The sequence below is a fragment of the Oncorhynchus keta genome, chromosome 12 (assembly GCF_023373465.1).
Source record: "Oncorhynchus keta strain PuntledgeMale-10-30-2019 chromosome 12, Oket_V2, whole genome shotgun sequence".
Classification (NCBI taxonomy): Eukaryota; Metazoa; Chordata; class Actinopteri; order Salmoniformes; family Salmonidae; genus Oncorhynchus; species Oncorhynchus keta.
This window is the reverse complement of record NC_068432.1, coordinates 2,084,060-2,108,399: the sequence shown is the minus strand read 5'-3', so window position 1 is coordinate 2,108,399 and position 24,340 is coordinate 2,084,060. Positions and strand designations below refer to the sequence as shown.

The 24,340-nt window shown below is 43.1% G+C and overlaps 2 protein-coding genes across 3 annotated transcripts in view; both read right to left on the bottom strand.

Annotated features, from left to right (window-relative positions):
* Window positions 1–505: 505 nt before the first annotated feature.
* LOC118390857 (uncharacterized) lies at window positions 506–1,640 on the bottom strand. The gene is made up of 4 exons (XM_035781556.2): window positions 1,482–1,640; window positions 1,268–1,330; window positions 1,014–1,115; window positions 506–872 (listed from the first exon to the last, which is right to left on the bottom strand). Exons 1-4 carry the CDS (start codon window positions 1,638–1,640, stop codon window positions 741–743), a joined length of 456 nt encoding a protein of 151 aa, XP_035637449.1. The 3' UTR covers window positions 506–740.
* Window positions 1,641–1,783: 143 nt separating this feature from the next.
* Window positions 1,784–24,340, bottom strand: part of rad50 (RAD50 homolog, double strand break repair protein) — a 45,958-nt gene continuing 23,401 nt past the window's right edge. For both annotated transcript variants that reach the window (XM_035781554.1, XM_035781555.2), the window contains exons 16-26: window positions 18,450–18,576; window positions 15,598–15,791; window positions 15,271–15,381; window positions 14,634–14,726; window positions 14,431–14,544; window positions 14,153–14,280; window positions 11,849–12,073; window positions 5,469–5,554; window positions 4,912–5,057; window positions 4,640–4,773; window positions 1,784–2,420 (exon numbers count right to left, since the gene is read on the bottom strand). In XM_035781554.1, coding sequence (XP_035637447.1) covers window positions 2,234–2,420; window positions 4,640–4,773; window positions 4,912–5,057; window positions 5,469–5,554; window positions 11,849–12,073; window positions 14,153–14,280; window positions 14,431–14,544; window positions 14,634–14,726; window positions 15,271–15,381; window positions 15,598–15,791; window positions 18,450–18,576 — 1,545 coding nt within the window. In that variant the 3' untranslated portion in view covers window positions 1,784–2,233. The remainder of the gene's footprint in view (window positions 2,421–4,639; window positions 4,774–4,911; window positions 5,058–5,468; window positions 5,555–11,848; window positions 12,074–14,152; window positions 14,281–14,430; window positions 14,545–14,633; window positions 14,727–15,270; window positions 15,382–15,597; window positions 15,792–18,449; window positions 18,577–24,340) is intronic.

Genomic DNA, 24,340 nt, shown 5'->3' with positions numbered 1-24,340 from the left:
ATTTGTTCACATTTGCGAGAACTTTTGAGCGTATGAGATATTTTATTTCAGCTCATGAAACCAACACTTTACATGTGGCATTTATATTTGTGTTCAGTGTAGTAATGAGAACACATGAACGGTTGCATGCCAGTAGTGAAGCTCCTGCTGCCTCTACTGTATGGCCTCCCTTCAGAGCTCACTTTGCATCAATTCAGTGATCATTGTCCAGGGAAGGAAGGGAGTGGCAAAGTGCATTCACTTCAAAAGCTCTTCAGTCCCAGCATTTACAGTATGTCCCACCAGATAGATGTAAATCATTTCACATCAAATCATGGCTAGCAAACACAAAGTAATGGCGATTTCAAGGGCCATGAGAATACAGTTGAGTAAGATGTTAGTAAGTTTAGCTACTGTTTCACACCAGCCCTGCCATTTCAGTGGAAATTAATGACCAGTCTAACCTGACCATTGAAAATTCATGGAAATCCTGGAAAATGTGTAGGTTAAAAACCAGACTTTGAACTTTAGTCATGAAAAACCTTTATTTCAGTACAAATATTGTAATATAAAATTATGCTTATTATTAACAGGTGTGCATTAGATTATCAATATGCTACTCAGGTAAAAAAAAAAAAGAAAAGATTAACATAATTAAAATACTTCCCTTGGTAAAGTAATTTAACGCCACTTTAACTTAAATAAAACAGTCAACAAACAATAAATAAGCAGATTAGCATTGTGTTGAGATGGTGTAGATCTCATGGTTTGGAGTTGATTTTTTGGCCACATTCTTTTAGGTCGAGGAGAAGTCTCCTCAGCTCCACCTGGTTGCCCTCCACCTGGTTGCCCTCCACCTGGTTGCCTTGGCTCTTCACAACGGTGCACTTCTGCTGTAATAAGAGAGCATCATCAGACATCAACACCGAAGACACTCGGCGCATGTGCCTTCATTTGGTCACGGTCTTCTTAAGAGGGAGAAACCACTGCGGGTCAATGAGCTGCTTTATTAACAGAACACTTTAGTAACTTACAAGTTTGTTGTAAACCCTCAGATGTCGGACAATCTTTCCCTCCTCACCAAACACGTCATTTTTCACAGAGGCCAAGATTGTCTCAGCTTCGCAGAAGAACTCCTGTAAAATAACATTTGTTTCGTTAACGAAAGTTTCCACATATTCAAGCGCCATAGATATCTTTTTATATCAACTGTAAATATTTTTCAATTATACATATGATCTTATTAACACCAAAATGTCTAAGGGGGCAGAACATTTAATCACATCACCTTGCACTTTGTGGTGGTCGCAGTCAAATGTGTTACATCTAAGAGTAATGTTTCCAGAAGTTCCTAGAGTAAAAGACAATAGTGAGAAGTTTGTTGCACACTTTTAAAATGACAAAACAATAAGGCAGAGGAATCCTATAGAATATAAGAACAGCGTGGCTCTTTGTCAACAAGCTAACCCAAAGTTTGTTATAGCTGTTTGATCAGCTCTTACCTCTGACAGAGTGAGTGTGTATTGTCCTGCCATGCTAATAATTGCCTCCAAATTGGAATCGTGACTTCTATGCTGCCGGTGCGCTGCAGCGTTGGCAGGCAGAGTTCCAGAGTCAAATAGCACCATCGCAACAGAGAGTAGAAGGATCGCCGTCTTCATCTTTGGCTGGGTTGATTTGCCAAAGCTAAGTAGTACTAAAGAAGTCCTTGTACTTCAGAGAAGTTGAAGTGCAGCAGGTAATAATTTAAAGCCAAATGTGAGGACTACTCAGTGAACAGATTATTTATACACAGGACCCAGGATATTTTTCCCCCACACATTTTATTGCAGTGTCAACTGATACAGACTCAAATATACAGTTTGAGACACATTATGAATATCTTGATTGAGATGTGGTTGATTAGCAAGCGTCACCAAGACCAGAGGCGTTTCGCCGAATACCGGATAAAAGTGGTAATCAACGACGGGGCCTCAAGGTCTTTATCTACCAATTAACTTCATCCTGTCAAAGAACAGAAATCCCTCCTAAATCAAAGGAAGTGAACAGAAACTACTATGGTCTTCTTTAGGCACAGATCCCAACACCAACTGGAATACAGTACTGTAGTGCAGCTTTTTTTCCACTCTCGAGTCAACTAAGGCATTTTATATATATATTTTTTAAAATACAATTTGTAGTCCCATGTGCCTATTATAACAATCATAGCCTTGATAGACTAGTATCAAGCAAGTCTTTGGATGGTGTCTGACACTCAGTGCAGGTAGGAGGTGAGGGAGGAGACACTGCACTTGGTGATCTCAGAGCACTGGTCCATGTTCTTCCTGATACGGTAGAAGTGTTCCACGTAGTTGGAGCGCCCCAGGAGCTCCACAAAGTCCTCGTCATGGGTGATGATGAGCAGCTGGAAGTTGCGCTGGCGTGAGCGGCTCTTGATGATTCTGAGCAGAGAAAAGTAGTGTCAAAATATTTGTACAATATAGTATTCCTATACTATTAACGTACTTTTCTTCAATGACAACACCCACTGCACGAATCAACACCCACTGTACAAGGGGGCCGAGCGCTAGAATGAAACTACTCTGGTCTTTAGGAGGGCCAAGTCATTGAGAGGTGTAGAAGAGTCATTATACAGACATACTGCATCTTCCAGCGGGCTGGATATAAGGGCTGGTAGAGCCCCAAAGACTAGACTGGATTTGAGATGATGAAAAGACAGTACGCTAACTGCAGAGAGGGGGAGGGAATAGATATTAGATACATCAATAGATATTACTTTTGTGGTCAGAGAGCCCAATGTCTGAACCAGTCAGGGTTGTCTATGGTAATACCGATGGGCTATAACAGGTCTAGCGTGTGACCACGATTATGTGTGCAAAGTCAATAAGCTGGGTCAAGCCAAGGGAGTCAAACAGGATAAGGAATTCAGTGGCAAAACTGTCATTGTCAGAGTCAACATGTATGTTAAAGTCCCCCAACAGCACCAAGGAGGAGCACAGAGTGGTGATGAGTTCAGTTAGAAACCCTGTGTTAGGTTTGAATCAGACAGCTCAGTCAAACCCTGGATTAAGTTTGGGACAGACAGTTCAGTCAGAAACCCTGGGTTAAGAATGGGACAGACAGTTCAGTCAGAAACCCTGGGTTAAGAATGGGACAGACAGTTCAGTCAGAAACTCTGGGTTCGGTTTGGGAAAGCGGTAGATGAGATGATAAAAAAATTGCTGTGGTGATACGTTTCCAGATTGCAAAGGACTTGGCCCAGCAAAATTAGATGACAACTAGAATTAATGTGCGTGTCCTATGCTGAACTATACAGCTGAAATCTGGAATTGTGAAAGAATACCATGTTTCTACATGAAGATACAGTGAGCTCCAAAAGTATTGGGACAGTGACAAATATTTTGTTTTGAAATTATATAATGACTGAGGGTAAAGTGCAGACGGTCAGCTTTCCATTTGAGATTTTTTTCATCCTTATCGGGTAAACCATTTAGAAATGACAGCACTTTTTGTACATAGTCCTACCATTTTAGGGGACCAAAAGTATTGGGCCACATTTACTTACATGTGTATTAAAGTAGTCAAAAGTTAAGCATTTGGTCCCATATTCATAGCGCACAATGACTACATCATGCTTGGATGCATTTTCTGCTCGTTTTGGTTGTGTTTGAGACTATTTTGTGCCCAATAGAAATGAATGGTAAATAATGTGTCATTTTGGAGTCAACTTTAATTGTAAATAAGAGAATATGTTTCTAAATGCTTCTACATTCAAGTGGATGCTACTACAATCCTGAATGAACAGTGAATAATGAGGAGAGAGAAAGTTGGAGGCATAAATATCATAAACCCCCCCCCAAAAAAATGCTAACCTCCCCCTTATTGTAATGGTGAGAGGTCAGCATGTCCTGGGCATATAATATTTGTGAATCTAACTTTCTCATTCATCATTATTATTCATGACTCATTCTGGACTATCCATAATCATGGTAGCATCCACATTAAAAAAGTGTTTCGTAACATATTCTATTCTTATTCACAATAAGGCTACCTGGGGCGGCAGGTAGCCTAGTGGTTGGTTAGAGCGTTAGACTAGTAACTGAAAGGTTGCAAGTTCGAATCCCCGAGCTGACAAGGTGAAAATCTGTCGTTCTGCCCCTGAACAAGGCAGTTAACCCAATTAACTGACTTGCCTAGGTTTAAAAATATTTTTTTTAAAAGTGACTCCAAAATGACTTTTTTTTACCATTCATTTCTATTGGGTGCAAAATAATCTGAAACACAAACAGCAAATGCATCCAACAAGTTTGTAGAGTCACATTGTGTGCTTGGAATATGGAAGTGAATTTGTCCTAATACCTTCATTCCCTAAAATGGGGGAAGAGGACTATGTACAAAAAGTTGCTGTAATTTCTAAACCGGTCACCCGATATGAATGAAAGTACCCTCAAACTAAAGCTGACAGTCCGCACTGTAACCTCAGTCATTATATAATTTCAAATCCAAAGTGCTGGAGTACAGAGCCAAATCAAAACAAGTATCACTGTCCCAATACTTTGAGCTCACTGTCGTTGAGTTTTCCTTGGAGTGCATAAGTTTGCTCAAAGCAAGGGAAATGTTGCCATTCAGATGCAGCAGGCTATTGGACAAATGGACTCACTCCACAAGGGCGTGTGCCAGCGACTCGATGTTCTCCCTGTCTAGGTTGGTTGTGGGCTCGTCCAGGGCCAGGATGCCACAGTTCAGACAGAAGGTCTCAGCCAGAGCCAGACGGATGATGAGGGAGGCCAGGACCTAAACATACATGCACACTGACACGTCATCATCAAATTTACCAACACACTGCCACCCCTATATCCATAAGGGGATAATGCCCTCTCTTATAGCCATCTGATGAGCTACAGGAAGTAGGTAAAGCATCCAGCACTGCACCTTCTGGCCGGCACTGCAGCGACCCCTCATGTCCAGCGCCGTGTCTCCCTTCACCATCACCACACGGTAGTTATAGGTCCTCCTCTTCACTCCCGCCCCGGAAGAATTCTCATCCACATCAGAGCGGATCTCCACGTACTCAATGTCTGGAGAAGAGCAAGGGAGGAAGAACATTTAGACTTAAAAATCGACAATCACGTCACGAATTGATACAGTATGGGGTGACAACACAGCCGCAAAGCGTGGTCATTATGCAGCAGGGCTGCCCAACCCTGTTCCCGGAGAGCTACCGCTCTTTAGGTTCTCACTCCTAATCTAGCACACCTGATTATGAAAACGAGTTGGTTGACAAACTGAATCAGGTTAGTTACAATTTCTATTGGGCAGTCCTGTTAAACAGCATACTGCTACACCCTGATAAAGTGATACAAGATGGATGGGGGTTGGAGTTAAGTTGGGATACTTTTATTGAAGTTATAACATTATGAAATATATATTCCACGCAGGCACATGATTTCAGTCGAGCACTTAAACTAAAACCACACTCGCTCAGAGACCTTGTCCTCGGTATGTGCTGCGCCAGAGGTCCCGGATGATTTTGTTGATCTCCTCCATCTTCATACTGTGAAACTTCATTATGGTTCTGTAGAAGAGGACAGTGGGTACAACTGAAAATGGGCAAAACTCTGGATAAAGAGGACATTGGCATTGATGCCTTTTCAACAGGATTAGACATAGGCCTACCAGTAAGTGATAGAACAACTTCAAATAAAGATGACCATTTTAAGACTGGGTGGGTGTAGAGCCGGGCCAATGAACCGTAAAACAGACACCGACCACTTTAAAAAAAGGACATGTCACTGACAGTTATTTACGACGAGTAGCCTATACTAGAAACAATTTGAAGTTTGAAATTAAATTAGACTGCCAATATGGGTGACTGCTAACAGGACATTTAAAGCTACACATTTCAAAGTGGTCGTAGTAGATTTAAGGGTATTATAAAATAGTAACTGTTGTGGATATTAATGTTAAACGTATCGTTCCATTTATAGTTTGTGACAATTCAGTCAATTTATCAAGATATGGATTATAGTCCGTATCACCCAGTTCTAGGTGGGTGCAAATAAAAAAAAGATTACCAGGCGTTACGGTTTCTCTTGAAATCCCGTCGACATTTGGTATGGCCAGAAAGACACTATCATTCTGCTTACTAAATTAAATCTACAGGATGTGACCATATCTGTAAGTTTCTTAGAAAGCTGTGATTACCATCACCATGAGAAGCTCATTGGGCTTGGTTTAGGTAACATAATGGGACAAGAGCTCCTTCGTATCAATCTATTACTTTTCATGTTCAATTGGCCAAACAAGAAAACGGCTCACTAAGGTTAGTCAATGACTTCTCCAGTCTCAACGTCAACAGTGAAGAGGCGCCTCTGGGATACTGGCCTTCTAAGGCAGAGTTGCAAATAAAAAGCCATATGTCAGACTGGCCAATAAAAAGAAAAGACAGGCAAAAGAACACAGATACTGGACAGAGGAACTCTGCCTAAAAGGCCAGCATCCCAGAGTCGCCTCTTCACTGTTGACGTTGAGACTGGTGTTTTGTGGGTACTATTTAATGAAGCTGCCAGTTGAGTACTTGTGAGGCATCGGTTTCTCAAACTAGACTTGTACTCTTGCTCGGTTGTGCACCGGGCCTCCCATTCCTCCTTCTATTCAGGTTAGGGACAGTTTGCGCTGCTCTGTGAAGGGAGTAGTACACAGCGTTGTACGAGATCTTCAGTTTCTTGGCAATTTCTCACATGGAATAGGCTTAATTGCTGATGCTCCAGATACTCAACTAGTCTAAATAAAGGCCAGTTGTATTGCTTCTAATCAGGACAACAGTTTTCAGCTGTGCTAACATAATTGCAAAAGGGTTTTCTAGCCTTTTAAAATGATAAACTTGGATTAGCTAACACAACGTGCCATTGGAACACAGGAGTGATAGTTGCTGATAATGGGCCTCTAGATATTCCATAAAAATAACAATCAGCCGTTTCAAGCTACAATAGTCATTTGTATTTCGGATCAATTTGATGTTATTTTTAATGGACAAAAATGTGATTTCTTTCAAATACAATGAAATATCAAAGTGACCCCAAACCTTTGAACGGTAGCATATATATATTATTTTTTAAATAGTATCATGGACAAAAGACAGTGGCATTCATTCACTACCAACTAAATGCAAACTCACAGGGTTGACTCACACTGATTTCATGAGCTCTACTGTATGCTCTGCATGGGATACATGATAAGAACCAGAGAGCTGATCCTTCCTACCACCGCTGGGCTGCTGGCTTGCCTGCTGATGGCACTAAGCCAACGAAGATGATATCTCAGTGAGAGAGTTGAGCTGTCATTTCCTCTCAAGACCTGCATTTATGCAGGCTACTCATTCAGTCTACCGTCGATAGGGCAATAGAATGTTAATATATGCACTGTACTTGCACTGTGTATTCGGGAAAGTTTTCAGTTGCCATCCCCTTTTCCAAATGTTGTTACGTTACAACCTTATTCGAAAATGTATTAAATACACCCCCCCCCTCATCCACACACACAATACCCCATAATGACAAAGCAAAAACAGGTTTTTGCAAATTTACAAAAAAACAAAACAGTAATACCTTATTTACATAAGTATTCAGACCTTTTGTTATGAGACTCGAAGCCACTCAGTAAAAAGCACATGATAGCCCGCTTGGGAGTTCACCAAAAGGCACCTAAAAGACTCTCAGACAATGAAATACAAGATTCTCTGGTCTGATAAAACCAAGATTGAACTCTTTGGCCTGAATGCAAAGAGTCATGTCTAGAGAAAACCTGGCACCATTCATACGATGAAGCATGGTGGTGGCAGCATCATGCTTTGGGGATGTTTTTCAGTGGCAGGGACTGAGAGACTAGGCAGGATCGAGGGAAAGATGAACGAAGCAAAGTAGAGAGAGATCCTTGATGAAAACCTGCTCCAGAGCACTCAGCACCTCAGACTGGGGCGAAGGTTCACCTCCAATAGGACCCTAAGCACACAGCCAAGACAACACAGTGGTGGCTTCGGGACAAGTCTCTGAATGTTCTTGAGTGACCCAGCAAGAGCTTGAACTTAAACCAGATCTCCAGAGACCTGAAAATAGCTGTGCAGCGACTCTCCCCATCCAACCTGACAGAGCTTGAGCGGATCTGCAGAGAATGGTAGAAACTCCCCAAATACAGATTTGCCAAGCTTGTAGCGTCATACCCCCCAAAAAACGTGAGCACCAACTGGTGCTTCAAAGTACTGAGTAAAGGGTCTGAAAACTTGTGTAAATGTGATATCCTTTTTATATAAATGTGCAACAATTCCTAAAAACCTATTTTTGCTACGTCAGTCTGGGGTATTGTGTGTAGATTGATTATGGGGGGAAAAAAACAACTAAATCCATTTTATTAGGCTGTAACGTAACAAAATGTGGATAAAGTCAAGGGGTCTGAATACTTTCCAAATGCACTGTATTACGGTCATTATGCAGATATGTATTTGGTATTTTATTAAGATCCCCATAAGCTGTTGCAAAAGCAGCAGCTACTCTTCCTGGGGTCACACAAAACATAATACAGAACATTAGACAAGAACAGCTCAAGGACAAAACTACATACATTTTTCAAACTATCTAGGTCAAATAGGGGAGAGGCGTTGCTTTATCTGTTTTCTGAAACCAGGTTTGCTGTTTATTTGAGCAATGAGATGGAAGTTCGATGCAATAAGGGCTCTAAATAATACTGTACGTTTTCTTGAATTTGTTCTGGATTTGGGGACTATGAAAAGACCCCTGGTGACAAGTCTGGTGGGATAAGTGTTTGTCAGAGCTGTGTGTAAGTTGACTATGCAAACAATGGGATTTTCAACACATTTGTGTTTCTTATAAAAATAAGTGATTTAGTTAGTCTCTCCTCAAGCCAAGAGAGAATGGCATGAATAGTATTTATATCAGCCCTTTGATTACAATTAAGAGCAAAACGTGCCGCTCTGTTCTGGGCCAGCTGCAGCTTAACTAGGTCTGTCCTTGCAGCACTGGACAAAACTAGAGCCTGCACAACTTGCTTTTTGAAGTGTGGTGTCAAAAAAAAGCAGAGCATCTCTTTATTACGGCTTGACCTCTTCCATCTTCGCAACCATTGAATCTATATGTTTTGACATTGACAGTTTACAATCTAAGGTAACGCCAAGTAATTTAGTCTCAACTTGTTCAACAGCCACACCATTCATTACCAGATTCATCTGAGGTCTAGCACTTAAGGAATGATTTATACCAAATACAATGCTCTTAGTTTTAGAGATGTTCAGGACCAGTTTATTACTGGCCACCCATTCCAAAACAGACTGCAACTCTAAGGGCTTCATTAAAAAACCCTTAGAGTTCTATTAGATAGATTGCCATATTGTGGATACAGAGCGGAGGTTGTTTATGGTCAATAACATCAAAGGCCGCACTGAAATCTAACAGTACAGCTCCCACAATCTTATTAACAATTTCTTTCAACCAATCATCAGTCACTTGTGTCAGTGCAGTCAGTACATGTTGAGTGCCCTTGTCTGTAAGCATGCTGAAAATCTGGTAATTTGTTTACAGAGAAATATTGTATTTGGTGAAACTATTTTTTCAAACAGCTTGCTAAAGCTGGCAGCAAGCTTATTGGTCTGCTGTTAGAACCAGTAAATGCCTCTTTACCACCATTGGGTAGCGGAATTACTTTGGCTTCCCTCCAGGCCTGAGGACAAAGACTTTGATCTAGGCTAATTACCCGTTGCACAATCCAAGAGTGAAAACTTCTAAACTCAAGTATTATCTTGAAGGGCAGAGAAACAGTTTCATGTAATGACTCACTTAATGTCAAAAGATCTTCTGTACATTTTGTGGTAGGATAATTCACCCACATAAGCATGACTAGTGAGTCCTGATTAGTGTCACATATCCTGGCATCCACACCTAAACTATTGAAAACAGGAGCATTACGCACAACAGTTCACCTTTCTTTTCCTTTATTGGATTTTAAGAGTGGTTACCAAGTGTTGGACACACCTACTCATTCCAGGGTTTTTCTATATCCATATCTATATATTTTAAACTATTTTCTACATTGTACACATATGGAATCATGTAGTAACCTAAAAAAAGTGTTAAACAAATCAAATTATATTTTATATTTGTGATTCTTCAAAGTAGCCACCCTTGTCTACAGTTTTGCACACTCTTGGCATTCTCTAAACCAGCTTCATGAGGTAGTCACCTGGAATGCATTTCAATTAACAGGTGTGCCTTGTTAATTTGTGGAATTTCTTTCCTTCTTAATACGTTTGAGCCAGTCAGTTGTGGTGTGACAAGGTAGGGTGGTATTCAGAAGATAACCCAATTTGGTAACTGACCAAGCCCATATTAGTGCAAGAACAGCTCAAATAAGCAAAGAGAAACGATAGTCCATTACTTCAAGACATTAAGGTCAGTCAATCTGAAAATTGAGTGAATGGGTGAAGTGAATGGCCAGACTGAGTGAATGGCCAAATTGTTGCAAAGAAACCACTACTAAAGGACACCAATAATAAGAAGAGACTTCCTTGGGCCAAGAAACACAAGCAATGGACATTAGACTGATGGAAATCTGTCTTTTGGTCTTATGAGTCCAAATTAGAGATTTTAACCGCCATGTCTTTGTGAGACGCAGAGTATGTGTGGTTCCCACTGTGAAAAATGGAGGTGTGCTGTGCGGAGGTGCTTTGATTGTGACACAGTCTGATTTATTTCGAATTCAAGACACACTTAACCTGCATGGCTACCACAGCATTCTGCAGGTATACGCCATACCATCTGGTTTGCGCTTAGTGGGACTATCATTTGTTTCTCAACAGGACAATAAAAAATAAAAAGACACACCTCCAGGCTGTGTAAGGGCTATTTGACTAAGGAGAGTGATGGAGTGCTGAATCAGATGACCTGGCATCCACAAGTACCCTACCTCAACCTCAACCCAATTGCGAAGGATTGGGATGAGTTGGAGTGAAGGAAATGCAGCCAACAAGTGCTCAGCATATGTGGGAACTCCAAGATTGTTGGAAAAGTATTCCAGGTGAAGTTGGTTGAGAGAATGCCAAGAGTGTGCAAAGGGTGGCTACTTTGAAGAACCTAAAATGTATATTTTGATTTGTTTAAGACTTTTGGTTACAACATGATTCCATATATGTTATTTTATAGTTTTGAGGTCTTCACTATTATTCTACAATGTAGTAGGTGTGTCCAAACTTTTTTTTTTTTTTGTTTGAATTTTACCCCGTTTTCGTGGTATCCAATTGTTTAGTAGCTACTATCTTGTCTCATCGCTACAACTCCCGTACGGGCTCGGGAGAGACGAAGGTTGAAAGTCATGCGTCCTCCGATACACAACCCAACCAAGCCGCACTGCTTCTTAACACAGCGCGCATCCATCCCGTAATCCAGCTGCACCAATGTGTCGGAGGAAACACTGTGCACCTGGCAACCTTCGTTAGCGCGCACTGCGTCCAGCCCGCCACAGGAGTCGCTGGTAAGCGATGAGACAAGGATCTCTCTACCGGCCAACCCCTCTCTAACCCGGGCGAGGCTAGGCCAATTGTGCGTCGCCCCACAGACCTCCCGGTCGCGGCCGGTTACGACAGAGCCTGGGCGCAAAACCAGTCTCTGGTGGCACAGCTGGCGCTGCAGTACAGCGCCCTTAACCACTGCACCACCCGGGAGAGCGGTACTGTATATGATCAGAAGAAATGGTATGGTTACACACCCTGTAAGTCAAACACACATGACTGCGTCTACAACCATGAGTCTTAATGGAAATGGACCTATCACCACCACCGAACCACCCTCCTCCGTCAACAACTCACTGGTCCAGGGCCTTGTAGTAGATGTCCAGGTCCTTGTTGGCCAGCTCTGTGGTCCTCATGACGATCATCCTGTCCCGAAAGCGTTCGTCAGCCTTGCCGTACTGGTCCTCGCGGAGCTCCTTGCGGAAGCGGATGATCTCCTCCTCGAAGCCTTTCTGTCGGCCCAATGCTACGCTGCGGTTCTTCTTCAGGTCGTCCACGCGCTGCTCAGACTCCCTGCGCTCACTGAGAACCAGGGGAGAGGGACAGAGAACTCAGAGAGATATCGCACACATTTCATGTTACAGTGATAAAAGGGACTAAGAGGTCGACCGATGATGATTTTCAACGTCGATACGATACCGATTATTGAAGGACCCCCCAAAAAAAGCCGATACCGATTAAATATATCTTTAATAATGACAATTACAACAATACCGAATGAACACTTATTTTAACTTAATGTAATACATCAATAAAATCAATTTAGTATCAAATAATTGGATTAAATAATGCAAAAACAAAGTGTTGGATAAGAAAGTAAAAGTGCAATATTTGCCATGTAAAAAAAGCAAGCGTTTAAGGTTCCGTGCTCAGAACATACGAAAGCTGGTGGTTCCTTTTAACTGCTGGTTCCTTTCAATATTCGCAGGTAAGAAGTTTTAGGTTGTAATTATTCTAGGAATTATAGAACTATTTCTCTCTATACCATTTGTATTTTATATACCTTTGACTTGGATGTTCCTATAGGCACTTCAGTATTGCCAGCCTAATCTCGGGAGTTGATAGGTTTGAAGTCATAAACAGCGCAATGCTTGAAGCACAGTGAAGAGCTGCTGGCAAATGCAGGAAAGTGCTGTTTGAATGAATGCTTACGAGCCTGCTGCTGCCTACCACTGCTCAGTCGGACCGCTCTATCAAATCATAGACTTAATTATAATCCAATAAAACACAGAAATAGGTCATTAATATGGTCAAATCCGTCAACAAAACATTTATTATTTCAGTGAAATACGGAACCGTTCCATATTTTACCTAACGGGTGGCATCCCTAAGTCTAAATAGTGCTGTTACATTGCACAACCGTCAATGTTATGTCATAATTATTGCGCAATTCTGGCAAATAAATTATGGTCTTTGTTAGAAAGAAATGGTCTTCACACAGTTCGCAACGAGCCAGGCGGCTCAAACTGCTGCATATGCCCCGACTCTGCTCGCACAGAACGCAAGAGAAGTGACAATTTCCCTAGTTAAAATAAATTCATGTTAGCAGGCAATATTAACTAAATATACAGGTTTAAAAATATATACTTGTGTATTGATTTTAAGAAAGGCATTGATGTTTATGGTTAGGTCCACATTGGTGCAACGACAGTGCTTTTTTCATGAATGCGCTTGTTAAATCACCACCCGTTTGGCGAAGTAGGCTGTGATTCGATGATAAATTAACATGAACCGCAACAATTATATGCAACGCAGGACAAGCTAGATAAACTAGTAATGTCATAAGCCATGTGTAGTTAACTAGTGATTATGTTAAGATTCCATTTATAAAAAAATCAATCAATGCTGGCTCGCAGCTTACCTTGGCTCAAATCAAATAAAAGTTTATTTGTCACGTGCGCAGAATACAACAGGTATAGCAGACCTTACAGTGAAATGCTTACTTACAGGCTCTAACCAATAATGTGGAGGGGGGAAAAAAGTGTGTGTAGGTAAGTAAAGAAATGCACTCGCATAACAGGTAGTCAAGCCTGCCACGCAGTCTCCTCGTGGAGTGCAATGTAATCGGCCATAATCTGTGTCCCAAAATGCTGATTACAAATTGTTATGAAAACTTGAAATCAGCCTTAATTAAATCGGCCATTCCGATTAACCGGTCGACCTCTAAAAGGGACTGGTGTCCCCAAAGAGATAATGTGTAAAAAAGGTTGTATGAGCTGACACCACCACCTCTCTGACTCCCTATGCTCACTAGTAACCAGGAAAGAAGGCACACTTACAGCCTCATGTGTTGGCCTCGGGTATATTCTGGAGGTATTTCAGATGGGTCACTTTGTAACAGGAGTCCTACAAGGGTTGCATCTCCACCCAGAAGGACTAGGTCATATGAACCGACACCACCAACATTAATCTTTTTAAGACATAATCCAAATTCCAGCATCTGATTATTAGTTCAAATTTCAGGCAGGTATAATACAATCAATTCCATATTATCTTATGGAACCTGGGAGGCACGGATCAGAAGCATACGTGGGTTTGAACATGTTGCGTTTCGGGACCACTCCCTGGTGCAGGTGAGCATGGTCAAGGAGGCGTTCTTACTTGCGTAGCTGCAGGACCTGCATGTTCCCCATATCCTTCGCCACAGCCTCTCGTTTCTTGGTCACGTCCTTCAGCTCCTCGATGCGTTTCCTCAACGTCAGGTTGTCCTGCAGCCAACGCTCTTGGACCTTCAATGATATCACACGGTCACAGATTTCACCCAACACTACCACTTGTTTTCTTTGCTCCTTCATAAAAGCACACTGGTAACTTACTGAATGGGGGAGCAAAAGGAGAGAGACATAATTAGGGAAAAGAGATATGCCACCTGAGCTCACCTTCTGAGTGTCTATGTCTTGCCTGATGTTTCCACTGTCTTTGTTAATCTTTTCCCGTTGCTTCTCTGCCTCATGGACCTGAGTGTTGGTCTCTCGGAGCTCCCCCTCTTTTTGCTTTCAAAGAAATGCATGACAAAATGTGTCAAAAGAAATTGAGACAATGCTTATGACAGGATGAGGAACAGAACCGAACCAATGTTTACCTCTCTGTAATCATCCTTGCCCTCTTCTGTGTATCCGGTAATCTCTCTTTCAAAGGCGGCAATGCTTTTAACTTTGTCTTTGATGCTATTTATCTGGGATGGAGGGAATGAACAGGTGGTTAGAAGTGCTACTTTGAAATAATCATGCCAAGATCGTTATTATTTGAGACATGGTATGCAATTAAACCTGTTCCCAGACACTTCCGTGAAGAGTGTGAAGTCTGGTGGACCAACACGTCAAACTTGGCCTTTGTTAGCCAATAGAGAAATACCGGGAAAAATTCCTGCCGCATAGGCATTAGTTTAATCTACCAACCAATCATCTCCCACAACTGCTCCCCCTTAACCCTCCCCATACGCGAGCACACCACAAGTACAGCGACATGCCTCGCATTTGTGCGATGTCACTCAAATTAAATAACATACTTTGTTCACACTCATTATGGCCAACTTTGAATCATGATGTACCAAGCTTATATGCGCAATAGCCTGGGGACGAGGTTAGTTGGCGAGAGACATGAAGTGACTGGAGAAACACTTATCAGACTTAATATGCAGTCCTCCATTAGCACTTTGAAAGTATTAGCAAGAAATGTTGGACAGTTAAATAATACAAACGAGAAAGAGGTGGTGGTACCTTCTCTTGTCCCTCCTCCTGCCTCTGCTTCCTGCGCTCCATCAAATCCAGCCTCTCCTGCTGCAGCTTCTCCAGGGTGGCGGCCAGAGGGGACACCTGCTCTTTAGCTTCCTGAACACAGGGAGGAGATAACCTTGATACACTGATAAAGCGATACACCATGACCTTCTCTTATTACTAAGACTACAAAACATCACAGCCAACACAGAAGAAAACATGTTATAACCGTCAAACCACCTGCTGCTAGACATTTCTAACAACACTGAGGTTTTAGTATGATTCCAGATAGTTTCCTCAGACAGGTCACTGCTCTGAGTGGAGTTTTACCTTGATCTCTCTGTGCAGAGCCTGAATGTCAGTGGTGAACTCCACACACTGCTCCTCCAGCTGCTGCTGCTTCTGCATGTTACTGGAGATCTGCAGCTTCTCCGCCCGGGTCTCGTTCATGCTGCTCTTCAGGCTCTGGATCTGCTCCTGCTGGTCCTGGATCAGTTTACGCTTCAGCTCCATCTTGCTGGATGCTGCAATGAATCAAATAACATTGGAATTTATAGTAATACAGTATAAGGGTGGAATAGATAGGTACAGTGAGGGGGAAAAAGTATTTGATCCCCTGCTGATTTTGTACGTTTGCACACTGACAAAGAAATTATCAGTCTATAATTTTTTTTGGTAGGTTTATTTGAACAGCGAGAGACAGAATAACAAAATCCAGAAAAACGCATGTCAAAAATGTTATATATTGATTTGCATTTTAATGGGGGAAATAAGTATTTGTACCCCTGTCAATCAGAAAGATTTCTGGCTCCAAGGTGTCTTTTATACAGGTAACGAGATGAGATGAGGAGCACACTCTTAAAGGGAGTGCTCCTAATCTCAGTTTGTTACCTGTATAAAAGACACCTGTCCACAGAAGCAATCAATCAATCAGATTCCAAACTCTCCACCCTGGCCAAGACCAAAGAGCTCTCCAAGGATGACAGGGACAAGATTGTAGACCTACACAAGGCTGGAAATGGACCAAGCCCATCGCCAAGCAGCTGGGTGAGAAGGTGACAACAGTTGGTGCAATTATTCACAAATGGAAGAAACACAAATTAACTGTCAATCTCCCTCGGTCTGGGGCTCCATGCAAGATCTCAATTGGTAACACACTATGCCGTGAAGGACTGAAATCCTGCAGCGCCCGCAAGGTCCCCCTGCTCAAGAAAAGCACATATACATGCCCGTCTGAAGTTTGCCAATGAACATCTGAATGATTCAGAGGACAACTGGGTGAAAAGTGTTGTGGTCAGATGAGACCAAAATTGAGCTCTTTGGCATCAACTCAACTCGTGTGTTTGGAGGAGGAATAATGCCTATGACCCCAAGAGCACCGTCAAACATGGAGGTGGAAACATTATGCTTTGGGGGTGTTTTTCTGCTAAGGGGACAGGACAACTTCACCGCATCAAAGAGATGATGGATGGGGCCTTGTACTGTTAAATATTATGTGAGAACCTCCTTCCCTTAGTCAGGTCATTGAAAATGGGTCGTGGATGGGTATTCCATAATGACAATGACCCAAAACACACAGCCAAGGCAACAAAGGAGTGGCTCAAGAAGAAGCACATTAAGGTCCTGGAGTGGCCTAGCCAGTCTCCAGACCTTAATCTCATAGAAAATCTGTGGAGGGAGCTGAAGGTTCGAGTTGCCATACGTCAGCCTCGAAACCTTAATGACTTGGAGAAGATCTGCAAAGAGGAGTGGGACAAAATCCCTCCTGAGATGTGTGCAAACCTGGTGGCCAACTACAAGAAACGTCTGACCTCGTGATTGCCAACAATGGGTTTGCCACCAAGTACTAAGTCATGTTTTGCAGAGAGGTCAAATACTTATTTCCCTCATTAAAATGCAAATCAATTTATTAACATTTTTGACATGTGTTTTTTTACATTTTTGTTGTTGTTATTCTGTCTCTCACTGTTCAAATAAACCTACCATTAAAATTATAGTCTGATCATTTCTTTGTCAGTGGGCAAATGTACAAAATCAGCAGGGGATCAAATACTTTCCCCCCCCACACTGTATATCATAATATGTAACACACAGGATATGAACCCGGGTCTCCCACGTGAGCAACCAACGTCTTAGACCAAGAGGCTTTGAAGTTAACAGGCAACTCACGACAGCTACATTCACCCCCATTTGAACCCCCCCCTCGAGAGACCACCCCACATTGGGCGCCAACGTAACACACGGGATATGAACCCGAGTCTCCTGCAGGAACAACCAAATTTCAGTGGTGTAAAATACTTAGGTAAAAATACTTGAAAGTACGACTTAAGTCGTTTTTTGGGGGTATCTGTACTTTACTATTTATATATATATATATGTTTTTACAACTTATACTTCACTACATTCCTAAAGAAAATCATGTACTTTTTAAATCGATACATTTTCGCGGACACCCAAAAGCAGTCCTTACATTTTCAATGCTTAGCCGGACAGGAAAATGGTTAAATTCACACTTCTTCAAGAGAACATCCCTGGTCATCCCTACTGCCTCTGATCTGGTGGACTCACTAAACACATGCTTAATTTGAAAATTATGTCAGTGTTGGAGTGTGCCCTTGGCTATCGGTAAATTTTTTAAAAATGAAGGAAATGGTGACTTCTGGTTTGCTTAATATAAGAAATTTGAAATTATTTATATTTTTACTTTTGAAATTAAGTATATTTTAGCAATTATATTTACTTGTGATATATATTTAAAGCCAAATACTTTTATAACTAAAATAGTATTTTACTGGGCGACATTCACTTGAGTCTTAAGGTATCTTTACGTTTACTCAAGTATGACAATTTGGTACTTGTTCCACAATTGCTGAAGTCTTAGACCAAGAAGAAATTCCCTCTTGGGCCGAGGGCAAACACTGGTTTTGAAGATTGCACGGGGGGCTACTTCATCACGTGACCATGGCCGACTGATGTCCACTTCACCTACACTGAATTGATCTATAGGCTACTGTATGTCATCATAGATGTAATATGTACATGAAGGAACAACAATTCCCTTCACTAACAGCTACAGTAGATTTACTATAAGGAAATCCGACTTCCAGTCTGGCATTGTACAGTTGCTCAACAGGTCTTGCGGAGGAGGCCCCAGTGTAACATTATCCCCAGGCAGGTCGTACTTGTGTCCAGGCGATGCTGGGTCTCCTGTTTCTCCTGGTTGACCTGCTGAATGGTGCGGCTCAGGTCCACTCCCTGCAGCTTGGCAGCTTGCTGGGCTATCTTCCTCTCCACATCCTTCAGGTCCAGCTAGAGACCAAGGACACACACAGACAGAGGAGGTTACCACAACAGTCAAGGATGGAATGAAGGAAGGTAAAGAGAGATGCATAGAAAGAAACTAGGGATGGTCAATTGAAATTAATTTCGCTATTTGAATAGCCCCCCCCAGATAGTCGAAATGCATGCGTTTCAAAGATGTATTAACTCTTTTTGAAACTTAAAATGGAGACTTGCTTGCGTGACTCGGGAGAGCCGGTGCTCTGCTTGTTTCAGCAGAAGGGTGGGGGAGCGGCGGGAGAGGAGCAGGTGTGTGTGTTGCGTGGACGGAGACAGAGGGAGATGAAGTAGCCAAACCGAATCGCCCTAGTTAGAACAAGTTGTTGCTGCCATAGGTTATGTATCATACCATCTGGTAGTGCCTTGTCTTGACCACATCAGATTGATGTGGCCAGCTAAGTTAGCAGTACGTCTTTCATTTTTAAACGGGAGGCACTCATTGTTAAAGGTGCAATATGCAGTAGTGCTGAGCAATTAGTGCTTTTCTAGGTCGGTTCGGTTTTAGTTATAAAAACAATACATGGTTTTCGATTGAAGTTATATTTTTTGCTTTACATGAAATGTATTATGAAATAATGACAATTATCTTTGAGCTTTTTAAATGGAAATTCCAAAGCCAAAAATAGTGAACATCCAATAAGGATTGGGGAGTATACAGTATTTTACAGGTTTGGGTTTTTGCTTTACCTTCTATAATGATATTTGAATGTTTGGTTTGTTTAATGTGATACGCTGTGTAACGTCTATTTTTATAGCTTACTCCACTACTTGAGTCATCTCTCTCCACTCTCCATACTGTTTTCCACACAGACCAAGACCCCACCCCCTGGCACTCAAGGAGCGCATTTGTTGTTGCTCGACCACGAAACGCTTGCTTTCAGTCTGCGTGGTCAATGCACCATATGCAACAATGTTGATGACTAGAATGCGGTTTCCACTTTGCTTCTTAATATAAATCCACATGTGTAGCTAGCAAGCTGGCTAACTAGCTAGCAAGCTAATAAATATACTGAGTCAGACTAAACATAGCTAGCTATACAGCCTGATACAATGATTGTGTAGGCCTAAATCAGCATGTTTGTGCAACAATATCAAGATCAAAAAGGAATTATAAAAATATTTAACTAGGCAAGCCAGTTAAGAACTAATTCTTATTTACAACACTGGGTCAATTGTGTGCCGCCCTACAGGCCTCCCAATCAAGGACTGTAGTGATAACTCTTGCACTGAGATGCAGTGCCTTAGACCGCTGTGCCACTCAGGAGCCCTGGAAGCCTGAATATGTTAGCTACATGAAGTAGCTAAGATGATGATTATTATTATTCTTTTTTACATAGCCAAAGATTATTGGGTCCCCTAGGAAACCCTGACCAACACTTTGGTTCCTACCCTGTCACAACAATTCCTCCCTGGCATTTTCATTCGTTGTAATGTCAAACACTGTATTCAAAGTGCCCACTGTGATATAGATTTTTTTTACCACTTTTTCTCCTCAATTTCATGGTATCCAATTAGTAGTTAAAGTCTTGTCCTATCACTGCAACTCCTGTACAGATTCGGGAGAGGCGAAGGTCGAGAGTCATGCGTCCTCCGAAACACAACCCTGCCAAACCGCACTGCTTCTTGACACACTGCTCGCTTAACCCGGAAGCCGGCCGCACCAATATGTCGGAGGAAACACCGTACACCTGCCGACCAAAGTCAGCGTGCATGCGCCTGGCCCGCCACAAGGAGTCGCTAGAGTGCGACAAGGACATCCTGGCCGGGCAAACCCTACCCTAACGACGCTGGTCCAATTGTGCGCCGTCTAATAGGTCTCCCGGTCGTGGCAGGCTGCGACACCGCCTGGGATCAAATCTGTGTCTGTAGTGACGCCTCTAGCGCTGCAATGCAGTGCCTTAGTCCGCTGCAATGCAGTGCCTTAGTCCGCTGCAATGCAGTGCCTTAGTCCGCTGCAATGCAGTGCCTTAGTCCGCTGCAATGCAGTGCCTTAGTCCGCTGCAATGCAGTGCCTTAGTCCGCTGCAATGCAGTGCCTTAGTCCGCTGCAATGCAGTGCCTTAGTCCGCTGCAATGCAGTGCCTTAGTCCGCTGCAATGCAGTGCCTTAGTCCGCTGCAATGCAGTGCCTTAGTCCGCTGCAATGCAGTGCCTTAGTCCGCTGCAATGCAGTGCCTTAGTCCGCTGCAATGCAGTGCCTTAGTCCGCTGCAATGCAGTGCCTTAGTCCGCTGCAATGCAGTGCCTTAGTCCGCTGCGCCATTTGAGGCCGGACCACTTATCTTCTAACTATAGAATTTGAAATAATGATTTTTTCCATAATTCCAACAGTTCACCCAAGTGTTCAGATCTAAATGGCAATTGCAACAATCGGTTAAAAATAAGGCCTAGATTCTTTCCCCATATCGTTCAGCCCTGCGAGGCAGTGTGGAAATGATCTCAAATGAGTGCAGGAAATGCAGAAATTGATGAAGACAGAATTTTGTTGTATACCGTTCAAATAAATGTCAACCAATCAGAATGGAGAGAGACCCCTTGAAATACCGTGATATTATATTTTGGCCATATCACCCAGCCCTACATTCAATTGCCAAAACATTGAAAATATTCCATCGTCTCTGTCAGGCCCACATGGGTAGACATCAATAGAAAAATTACTATGAATTTCTCTTTTCTTCAATTTTGTATATTACTTATCCTTTTTAATTCCTTAAAGTCATCATGTCATCTATGCTCAAGCAGTAGCAGTCAGATAACGTCTCTGTACTTCCCACATGGTTCTGTCTTTAGTCATCCTATTTCACTAGACTAGCTGTCTAAAGAAATCATTTTACTAGTTCATCAAATAGAAAGCATACTTTCATGAACTACCTAGGCCTGAGCCGGAAAAAAACATGCGTAACAGATTCCGGTCATTGCAGTCAATTACCACATTTCTGTTCTGAACTAGGTTGAATATTTGCTTAATGAAAACTACAACTCCTTTCAGCCCCCCAAAAATCAGAGCATAAATGGAATTCCAAGTAATTTAACCAACATTGGTCAATTAGTGGATTTTATAAGCACAAGAAAATATTTACTAAAATTCTTATATTTGCTTTGTTGTCAAACTGAAATGAGGCAATGTATACACTAAGTGTACAAAAATAATATATCCTAATATTGAGTTGCACCCCCTATGAACCTCTGAACAGCCTCAATTTGTCGGGGCATAGATTATGTGTCGAAAGCCTTCCACAGGGTTGGCGGCCCACAGTTGTGTCAAGATGACTGGATGTCCTTTGGGTGGTGGACCATTATTGATACACACGGGACAATTGTGTGGAAAACCCCAGCAGCGTTGCAGTTCTTGACACACTTAAACTGGTACACATGGTACAAACTGGTACACACCAGACCCTCAGTACTTTACTCAGTACTTTGTTGAAGCACCTTTGACAGCAATTACAGCCTTGAGTCTTCTTTGGTATGACGCTACAATCTTGGCACACCTGTATTTGGGGAGTTGTTCCCATTCTTCTCTGCAGATCCTCTCAAGCTCAGTCAGGATGTATGAGGAGCCTCGCTGCACAGCTATTTTCAGGTCTCTCCAGAGATGTTAAATTGGGTTCAAGTCCAGACTCTGGCTGGGCCACTCAAGGAGATTCAGAGAATTGTCTCAAAGCCACTCACCTTTGTTGTCTTGGCTGTGTGCTTAGGGTTGTTGTCCTGTTGGAAGGTGAACCGTCGCCCCAGTCTGAGGTCCTGACCAGGTTTTCATCAATAGCTTTCTGTACTTTCCTCCGTTCATCTTTCCCTCGATCCATCCACACAGCATGATGCTGCCACCACGCTTCACTGTAGGGATGGTGCCAGGTTTCTTACAGACATGACACTTGGCTTTCAGGCCAAAGAGTTCAATCTTGGTTTCATCTGACGAGAGAATCTTGTTTCTCATGGTTAGAGTCCTTTAGGTGCCTTTTCGCAAACTCCAAGCGGCCTGTCATGTGTCTTTTACTGAGGAGTGGCTTCTGTCTGGCCATTCTACCATAAAGGCCTGATCGATGGAGTGCGGCAGAGATGGTTTTCCTTCTGGAAGGTTCTCCCATCTCCACAGAGGAACTCTGGAGCTCTGTCAGAGTGACCATCAGGTACTTGGTCACCTCCCTGACCAAGGCCCTTCTCCCGATTGCTCAGTTTGGCCAGGCGGACAGCTCTAGGAAGAGTCTTGGTGGTTCCAAACCTCTTCCATTTAAGAATGATGGAGGCCACTGTGTTCTTGGGGACTTTCAATGCAGCAGAAATGTTTTGGTACCCTTCCCCAGATCTGTGCCTCAACACAATCCTGTCTCGGAGCTCTTCGGACAATTCCTTCAACCTCATGGCTTGGTTTTTTGCTCTGACATGTACTGTCAACTGTGTGACCGTATATAGACATGTGTGTGCCTTTCCAAATCAATTGAATTTACCACCAGTGGACTCCAATCAAGTTGCAGAAACATCTCAAGGATGATCAATAGAAACAGGATGCACCCGAGCTCAATTTCGAGTCTCATAGCAAAGGGTCTGAAAAACAAAAATACGGTATCTGTATCTGCCTTCGATACTGTGAACCATCAGATCCTCCTCTCCACCCTCTCCGAGTTGGGCATCTCCGGCGCGGCCCACGCTTGGATTGCGTCCTACCTGACAGGTCGCTCCTACCAGGTGGCGTGGCGAGAATCTGTCTCATCACCACGCGCTCTCACCACTGGTGTCCCCCAGGGCTCTGTTCTAGGCCCTCTCCTATTCTCGCTATACACCAAGTCACTTGGCTCTGTCATAACCTCACATGGTCTCTCCTATCATTGCTATGCAGACGACACACAATTAATCTTCTCCTTTCCCCCTTCTGATGACCAGGTGGTGAATCGCATCTCTGCATGTCTGGCAGACATATCAGTGTGGATGACGGATCACCACCTCAAGCTGAACCTCGGTAAGACGGAGCTGCTCTTCCTCCCTGGGAAGGACTGCCCGTTCCATGATCTCGCCATCACGGTTGACAACTCCATTGTGTCCTCCTCCCAGAGCGCTAAGAACCCTGGCGTGATCCTGGACAACACCCTGTCGTTCTCAACTAACATCAAGGCGGTGGCCCGTTCCTGTAGGTTCATGCTCTACAACATCCGCAGAGTACGACCCTGCCTCACACATGAAGCGGCGCAGGTCCTAATCCAGGCACTTGTCATCTCCCGTCTGGATTACTGCAACTCGCTGTTGGCTGGGCTCCCTGCCTGTGCCATTAAACCCTGCAACTCATCCAGAACGCCGCAGCCCGTCTGGTGTTCAACCTTCCCAAGTTCTCTCACGTCACCCCGCTCCTCCGCTCTCTCCACTGGCTTCCAGTTGAAGCTCGCATCCGCTACAAGACCATGGTGCTTGCCTACGGAGCTGTGAGGGTAACGGCACCTCAGTACCTCCAGGCTCTGATCAGGCCCTACACCCAAACAAGGGCACTGCGTTCATCCACCTCTGGCCTGCTCGCCTCCCTACCACTGAGGAAGTACAGTTCCCGCTCAGCCCAGTCAAAACTGTTCGCTGCTCTGGCCCCCAATGGTGGAACAAACTCCCCACGACGCCAGGACAGCGGAGTCAATCACCACCTTCCGGAGACACCTGAAACCCCACCTCTTTAAGGAATACCTAGGATAGGATAAAGTAATCCTTCTCACCCCCCTCCCTTAAAAGATTTAGATGCACTATTGTAAAGTGGCTG

Bases quoted from the DNA above. Each gene is read 5' to 3' on its own strand.
- LOC118390857 (XM_035781556.2), bottom strand. From the start codon at position 1,640: ATGAAGACGGCGATCCTTCTACTCTCTGTTGCGATGGTGCTATTTGAC. The intron at 1,331-1,481 runs GTAAGAGCTGAT...CTTTTACTCTAG, and splicing joins ACACACTCACTCTGTCAGAG to GAACTTCTGGAAACATTACT. The intron at 1,116-1,267 runs GTGATGTGATTA...GTTATTTTACAG, and splicing joins CGACCACCACAAAGTGCAAG to GAGTTCTTCTGCGAAGCTGA.